Below are 8811 nucleotides of genomic sequence, written 5' to 3' on the forward strand. Positions count from 1 at the left end.
CTATCACATAAAATTCCAATAAAATACATTTACGTTTTTGGTTGTAACATGACAAAATGTGGAAAATTTCAAGGGGTATGAATACTTTTTCTAGGCACTGAAATCATTTGTGAGAAAATATCAAAACCAGTGCAATAGCAGATATTATCTGGTAAAGATACCCCAACTTAAAAAATGTATTAATTATGTTAATCATAAAAATTCATAATATCACATAACACAAATAATCCAGCGAAAGAAAGAAATAAAGCCAAGGTTAATTAATGTGAAAAAAAGTTCATGTGAGAAAAGTCCCAATTCCAATATGGCAAATCATGTAAAGATCCCAATCTTCTCAATGACAGATATTAAAAGAGAAGTGTGTGGGTTTTTTTTTTTTTTTTTTTTTTCTTTTCAGAATACTTACCTATGCTTGGTATTACTCCTTTAAATTCAAAGAGTCACTCTAAAGCCACCCCAGTGCACACCACTCTTGTGTGAAAAGGAGGCTTACCAGAGGATTTTGACCCTCAAATTATAGAGCGGTCATAACTGCTTTGCATAAGGGCTCCAATTGAGAAACGAACATCCACAGCAAATGGCACTCAGATCCTTCTTAGCAACTGCCACGATCCTCCTCCTTGAATCACGTGTGGCCCTTTAAACATCCATACCATAAAATAGCATTTATTAATTAGAATTGCACTTACCAAAATGCAAAGCATAAAACAGCCCTGTTCACAAACAATCTCCGTGATATCCACATCAAAGATGGCCGACGATTGACGCATATGCGTGGTGACATACATCCTGGCTCCTTTCAACACGTTTCATCAGATATGTCATCAGGGAATTGGGATGTACGTACATCACCACTCTCCTAAAAAGAAAGATCACAAGGAGAGGATCGGCTGTGATTGGCTCCCCCCCAGCAGGAGATTATGCAAATACACCATTACCAGGAAATTCTGAGGCTGTAACTGAATCAATGCTGGGCCTATGATGATGGGCCTACCAGGGGGATTAGATAGAGATTTGTGTATGTTGGGTAGATAGTACATAATGGGTACCCTTGGAACTAGTGGAACAAGAAATACATGTCCTTTCTTATCTTTAGGGAAAATATATAATCTAAATATATAAACTCGCGCTGATGGTGTGAAATTTTTTTTCTTTTTTTTTTTTTTTATATTTTTAAAATGGGTGGTAAAAAAATTGGTGGTAAAAAATGATTGAATGGAGCTGCTATACACAAAGTGCTAGACACTTGAACATAGTGGTAAAGTATATAAATACAGCGCTCACAAACAAAAACCCATAATAAGTGATAACAAAAAACATAAAGTCCATACAAAACTATGAAGGTGCTTCACAAATAGTGTGTAAAAATGCAGGGAATGCTTCACATCTGGTGTGCGGAAAGTGCAGAGAAAATGTTGCAGAAAAATTTTCAGGTGTAACAAGATACCCCCACATGTGTCCCCACTCACCAAATCACAATGACACCCAGCTATTCAGACTGGGAGTCAGTAAAAGCTGTAACGATATCCAAAGAATGTTGCAGGATGGCAGGTTCACTGATGAGATGATAAACGATCCTTCAGTGTTAATAATCAGCCATACGAAAAACAGGTACCCAAAAGGGAAGAAAAAGGGGGGACCAATAGTGAAGTATGCTAAGATTGAAAATTTACATGAGAAACATTTTGCTTTTTATTTTATCAAACATGAGAAGTAAAGAGGAGCTCTGGACTCTGCAGGTTACAAAAATTGTTCTGGCAGAAATTCTGCGTAAAAAGACTCCCCTACATAGAATATATATATATATATATATATATATATATATATATATATATATATATATATATATATATATATATATATAATCCGTCCCGGGCTCACATTCAGGATCTGGTGCTGTACATATCCACATCTTCTGGATTGGACTGTCCGTGCTCTGTCAGGCCTGGGGGAGCTATAAATACAGATTGCTTCACTGCTGGGGGGACACTCATGGTGCTGCCCACTTGTGTATTTGGAGACTGTGCCGGTTCAGGAGAGGCGGAAAGTTCTGCATGCTCTGCTGTGATTGGTTCCTCTGTTGTGCTCTCCGTCTCGCTGGTCATCTCTTCTCTCTGAGGTTTATCCTTAATGTCTGCCAGTGTTGAGTTGCTTTCCTTTTTCCGAGGCTCCGCCCTTCCATATTGAGCTCACAGAGTCATATGTCCATACGTAAGATTGAAAATTTATTGCGCATAAAAGGTTATACTTACAAAAGTAAGTTAAAAACAAGCATTGAAACAATCAGAGGATGCAGCAAACACCATTAACAGCGTTCCCACGAGACCGAAAATTACGTCAGAACCGGAAGTGTGTCACGTCTTTTTTATCTATAATTCCCTTTTTAATACCGTAATCAACTAATTTTTTCAAATCCCTGTTATATTTCAAAGTGGGATTATATATGATGGGAACATAAGAGGCAGGCTTGGCAGCAGACAGTGGATCATCAGAGGCAGGCTTGGCAGCAAACAGTGGATAACCAGAGTCAGGCTTAGCAGACAGCAGATCATTGCAGATCATAGCAGGTATTGAGGCAGACTGAACCCCATTAGCGGGCACTGAGGCAGACTGAACTCAATTGGCAGGCAGCTTGGAGGCAGACCTGACCCCTTCGGCAGGCAGCTTGGAGGCGGACTTGACCCTGTCGACAGGCAGCATGGAGGCGGCCTGTACCCCATTGCCAGGCAGCATGGATAGTGGCAGAGATATATGAGTAGGAATAACTTTTGTTTCTTTTTTGGTTTAAATGCTGGAGTGAGTCCTGCAAGTGGTTGCAGGGGGCTGACCAGATTGTGCTGCTGGTGGCAAAGTAGTAGTAACAGTACTGATGAGCATAGAGGGAAGGGTACCAAAAGCAGAGAAAGATGTCTGAGAGGTTGCTAAAAAAAACCAAATGATATGTACAATCTCTTTAAATGGCGAGACTCCCATCTGTACACATGCATGGAAAGAAAAGGGGAGACCATCATGATGCAATACCAAAAGTATCATAATTTATAAAAAAAAAAAGGTAAAATACTCATAAATATAGTGCACTAGTGACATCCAGTGCACTAGATGGTAAACATATAAACATTAAATCTAAGGGTCCTGGATAGATGCTAGAGTTAGCCAACATGCAGACATGTGCAATGATCATCGCGTGACCGTGACTTAATCATAGGTAACCCATGTATGTGTGCACTGATGGGAGTCTCGCCATTTAAAGAGATTGTACATGCCATATCAGTGGGGCTGAAGACAGGAAGAGGATACTGTATATACCCAATATTGAGACTGCCATTTTTTGACCTTGCATTTGTGTGGGTCTAAGCGTGAGGTAAGGGCCCAGAGTGTGAGGTGGTGGTACACTGTGGTGCAAGACTTTTGAAGCACTACTTTATGCAAGATTTTTTGTTTTATTCATTTGTTTTAAAGATTTTTGTACACAAGGACACTTTTTGTGGATTTTGGACTCACCTTTACATTTGTTTACCTATATCACATTTTTTTTGGTTTTCTCAGTATGTTTATATATATATATTTATATATATATATACAGTATCTCACAAAAGTGAGTACACTCCTCACATTTTTGTAAATATTTAATTGTAAAAATTGTAAAATTTTTATTATCTTTTCATGTGGCAACAGTGAAGAAATTACACTTTGCTACAATGTAAAGTAATGAGTGTACAGCTTGTATAAGGTCCCTTTCACACTGGGGCGTCAGCGGTGGTAAAGCTCCGCTATTTTTAGCGGCGCTTTACCATCGTTTTTGCGGGGGTTTTCGGCCACTAGCGGGACGCTTTTAACCCCCACTAGTTGCAGAAAAAGGGTTAAAATGACCCGCAAAGTGCCGCTGCAGCACTGCTTTGCCGGCGGTTCGGCAGCGGTGCCCATTCTGTTCAATGGGCAGGAGCAGTGAAGGAGCTCCTTTACCGCTCCAAAGATGCTGCTTGCAGGAGATTTTTTAACGTCCTGCCAGCGCATCGCCTCATGGTGAAAGCCCTCCGGCTTTTTACACTGGGACTGCAGGGGAGCCGTTTTTTAGGTGCTTTACAGGCGCTATTTTTAGCCCAAAAGTGCCTGAAAAACATCTCAGTGTGAAAGGGGTCTAACAGTGTAAATTTGCTGTCCCCTCAAAATAATTCAGCACACAGCCATTAATGTCTAAACGGCTGGCAACAAAAGTGAGCCATTTTCCCTCCCTGGTGTCATGTGACTCGTTAGTGTTACAAGGTCTCAAGTGCTGCCAGCACTGGGGAGCTACAGTTCATTGAGGGAACCATGAATGCCAACATGTACTGTGACATACTGAAGCAGAGAATGATCCCCTCCTTTTGGAGACTGGGCCGCAGGGAAATATTCCAACATGATAACGACCCCAAACACACCTCCAATATGACCACTGCCTTGCTAAAGAAGCTGAGGATAAAGGTGATGGACTGGCCAAGCATGTCTCCAGACCTTAACCCTATTGAGCAATGTGGGGCATCCTCAAATGTAAGGTCTCTAACATCTACCAGCTCCGTGATGTTGTCGTGGAAGAGGACTCCAGTGACAGCCTGTGGAGCTCTGGTGAACTCCATGCCCAAGAGGGTTAAGGCAGTGCTGGAAAATAATGGTGGCCACACAAAATTTTGACACTTTGGGCCCAATTTGGACATTTTCACTTAGGGGTGTACTCGCTTTTGTTGCCAGCAGTTTAGACATTAATGGTTGCGTGTTGAGTTATTTTGAGGGGGCAGCAAATTTACACTGTAATACAAGCTGTACACTCACTACTTTAATTGTAGCAAAGTGTAATTTCTTCAGTGTTGTCATATGAAAAGATACAATAAAATATTTACAAAAATGTGAGGGGTGTACTCATTTTTGTGAGATACTGTATTATCATGCTTTAAGATACATATATTTCTGTATGAGGTATATTATTATAAGTATTATTCTTTGCACAGATTGATTTATTTATGTTATTGTGAGCACAGATGTAGTTGCGCTGCATTTGAGTTTGCCCTGGTAAACGCATTCTTGCATCCGACAGTGCATTGTATTGTGTGTTGCTAGGAGGGGACAACTAAAGCTACAATCAGAGAAAGTTGATATCAGACAATGTGCATTCAGATTTGGGGTTTACCAAAGTGCCAAATCAAGGTACAAGCAGATACCATGAGGTACAGAACTTTGCAGAACAGTTAAATAGGATTTGGTGTTATTTTCATCATAAATCCTTCTGTGTAGATTTACCCACGTGCACTTGTCTGCTGAGGCTGCACTGCGTTGCAGGTACCTGGAAGATACAGTCAGGCTAGTCTAATCTCTAGGGTCCATTTTTGGTACTCATAGTAGCTCCCGTGTTTACAAAAATGGCTGCCAAATGTTAATTTTCAAAAAGCAGAGGGGTCATAACCGAATAGTAAGAGGTAAATGGTGAAAATTAGGAAATGCAGGTGAACTTGATTTTCAATTATTTTATGTTGTTTCTATGTTAGGTTCCAGAACTTGCTGGTTTTTGGCTTCTCAGTATCCTGTTGCAGCTCCCTCTTCTGCTCTTCCTTATATTTGATCCAGGAGCAGAGCCATTACCCCTTGAGCGGGTATCCCATGGAATTCTCGTCGTATTGTTGCTTTTCCAGATCCCTGTGTCATCACTTACACTACGGAGGACTACTAAACGTCTGGCAGGCAGATTTCATCAACTTGGAAACTTAGTGGAACAAGCATAAAATGGTGACACTTTTGATTATCTACAAGTGGGAGACAATGATATAAGATAAATGTCTATTGGGGGATGAGTGTTAAAATTAACCTAATGTTTTGAAAATCAATATATATATATATATTTCCCAGCACACCATGGATCTTTTTATTTACGAATGATCAGATCACAGCAAAGATATGCAACGTTTCAGATGTTTCCAGTCTCCAGCTGGTTGTTACTACCGCACCTGCTATCCTCAAGCCTTTTCCAGGAAGTGTGCAATGAGAATATTGACATTTGTTAATGTTTTGAAAATAACACATTTGCATGAACGTGCCTTAAAAGGAGGTTGGTGCCCACTTTTTTTTTTCAGGTTTTAAGATATTTTAAAATATGAATTTTAAAACGTATTCTCCATAGCCATTCTTCTTGTGTACTCCACCTGCCTTTTATATTTGCAAGCTGTAAGCAAGTAAGATTATAAAAATTTTTGTTGAATTGATGTTCTGAGTTGCTGGGTGACATTTGATTCTGTTAAAACCGCTGTATGGTCTTGCCCACTGTGCTGCAGCTCAGTTTCAGGGTCTTTGAAATCTTCTTATAGCCTAGGCCATCTTTATGTAGAGCTACAATTCTTTTTTTCAGATCTTCAGAGAGTTCGTTGCCATGAGGTGCCATGTTGAACTTCCGGTGACCAGTATGAGAGAGCGAAAAACGATAACACCAATTTTAACACACCTGCTCCCCATTCACACCTGAGACCTTGTAACACTAATGATTCAAAACACATAAAAATGGCTAATTGGGCCCAATTTAGACAACTATCACACCGAGCCGCCCATAGCGTCGGCGGTAAAACGCTGCTATTTTTAGTGGCATTTTATCGTCGGATTTGTGGCGCATTTCGGCCGCTAGCGGAGGGGCTTTTCATTTCAATGGGGAGCAGCAGTGGAGGAGTGGTAAACACACTGCTCCATCACCGCTCCAAAGAAGCTGCTAGCAGGACTTTTCCTGACGTCCTGCCAGCGCACCGCTCCAGTGTGAAAGCCCTCGGGCTTTCACATTGGAGACCATGGAGCAGCTGTTTGAGGGCGGATTGCAGACGCTATTTTTAACGCTATAGCGCCTGCAAAACGCCCTCGGTGTGAAAGGGGTTTTAGATTTAGACATCAATGGCTGTGTGTTGAGTTATTTTAAGGGGACAGCAAATTTACACTGTTATACAAGCTGTACACTCACTAATTTACATTGTAGCAAAGTGTAATTTCTTCAGTGTTGTCACATGAAAAGATATAATAAAATATTTACAAAAATGTGAGGGGTGTACTCACTTTTGTAAGATACTGTATACTGAGGTTAAATTACACACAGGTGGACTCCATTTACTAATTAGGCTTCTGACTTCTGAATGCAATTGGTTCCACTAGATTTTAGTTAGGGGTATCAAAGTAAAGGGTATTGAATACAAATGCACCCCACACTTTTTAGATGTTCATTCGTAAAAAAAATGTAAAACTATTTATCATTTTCCTTCCACTTCACGATTATGTGCCACTTTGTGTTGGTCTATCACATAAAATCCCAATAAAATCCATTTACGTTTTTGGTTGTAACAAAATGTGAAAATGTCAAGGGGCATGAATACTTTTTCAAGTCACTGTACATCGGCGCTTTGAATCTGAAACATCCAAAATACACTAAAGCAATCATCAGTGGGAGAATCAAGAAAATAGCTACCACTTATTAATTGCCATTTTATATATAAAAAGTGATTGACTAAATCACTAAGGTTGGACTTGTGTCTTTTTTTCAATCTCACCTACTATGGTATCTATGTAACTAAGCATGTAAGGTGGCCAAAGTAATACTGTCTATAGGTTTGTATACTGACACGTCACTATTAAACCTGTAGAAATACATTGTTATATATTACAGGTGTAGCTGCAATGCAATCTGGTGAGAAAAAGTGATTTAATTGTATAACATACAGGGTTCAGGACCATTTAATGTACAGAACAGTCAGACGTTAGTTTCACCTGGTGGTGGTTGGTGGTGCCCCTTTAAATGTTGGTTATCATTTGTGTGTGCCCCCTTAAATGTTGGTAATTTAAGTGTCCATGTCATGTACCTGAAGGGAGACTGAAATGACGAGGTTGGCCACTCTTGTGTCTCCAACCCAGGTCCCACTGAGAGTGAAACAGAGGGAACCAAGGGACAGGAGGAACACGGGTGACTGTAGGTGTAGGCCCAAGAACTTGCAGCAGGAGATGTGACTCAGAGAAAACAGAAGAATCATCAGGAGCAGAAGCTGTGCACTGTAGTTCAGCTGGGTTTAAGGACCGGAGCGCGTGGCAGGTTCAAGCTCCCAGCAGGCTTGTAGCAAGAAATCACAGTGAGTCGCAGGACTGTGATTGCAGACAGCGGAGCAGGCACTCAGATGAGCCAGGATAAGAAGGCAGGAGCGTGGTCGCAGGATAGCCAAAGTCATCAACAGGCAGGCAGCGAGGTACAGAATCAGGAACAGAGCTAAAGTTGGGAATGAGCCTGGTCAGGAGTAAGTAGCAAGACAGTCCAATAGCTGTCGTTGGTCAGTGGTGTTTCTCCCTGAATACATTGGTGGTCAGTATGGTCAATATGCCCTGTAATCCCCTGTGCCCCACATAATAATAAATAAATGGAAATGCTGCAATACCTAATGTGTTCACAACTACACGTGCAATGAATATATGGGTATAGGTGGTGTTGTGCAATTCCGTAGTTGCTTAAGACAATTGGATGCGGTTTTTCCCGCATCCAATTTGCATAGCAGGAGATTGTGACCAGCTCTCTATGGAGCCGGTTCACACATCTCCACAGTGGCTCCGGTGCGAATTGCACAGGAGTCCTGTGCGTCTTTTGGTCTGTTTCAGGTCTGAATTCAGCCTAAAGTTCAGGCTGAAATCGGACCTGAAATGGTGAATGGAGACGCATCAGACTTCTCCAGTGTGAACTCAGCCTCAATGTGAAATCAACATAGTACCTTCATCCCATGTAATCAGTGGTTAAAAGTGATGGAAAAATAATGTATGAGGGGGCAGGAGGCGGAG

General features: G+C 41.0%; 1 protein-coding gene across 1 annotated transcript in view; it reads left to right on the forward strand.

Annotated features, from left to right (window-relative positions):
• TMEM17 (transmembrane protein 17) overlaps positions 1 to 6111 on the forward strand; it is a 111695-nt gene extending 105584 nt beyond the window's left edge. The window contains exon 4 of the mRNA XM_073596984.1: positions 5517 to 6111. Coding sequence (XP_073453085.1) covers positions 5517 to 5750 — 234 coding nt within the window. The 3' untranslated portion in view covers positions 5751 to 6111. The remainder of the gene's footprint in view (positions 1 to 5516) is intronic.
• The last annotated feature ends 2700 nt before the right edge of the window (positions 6112 to 8811 follow it).

This window comes from Aquarana catesbeiana, linkage group LG08 (genome assembly GCF_042186555.1).
Source record: "Aquarana catesbeiana isolate 2022-GZ linkage group LG08, ASM4218655v1, whole genome shotgun sequence".
Lineage (NCBI taxonomy): Eukaryota > Metazoa > Chordata > Amphibia > Anura > Ranidae > Aquarana > Aquarana catesbeiana.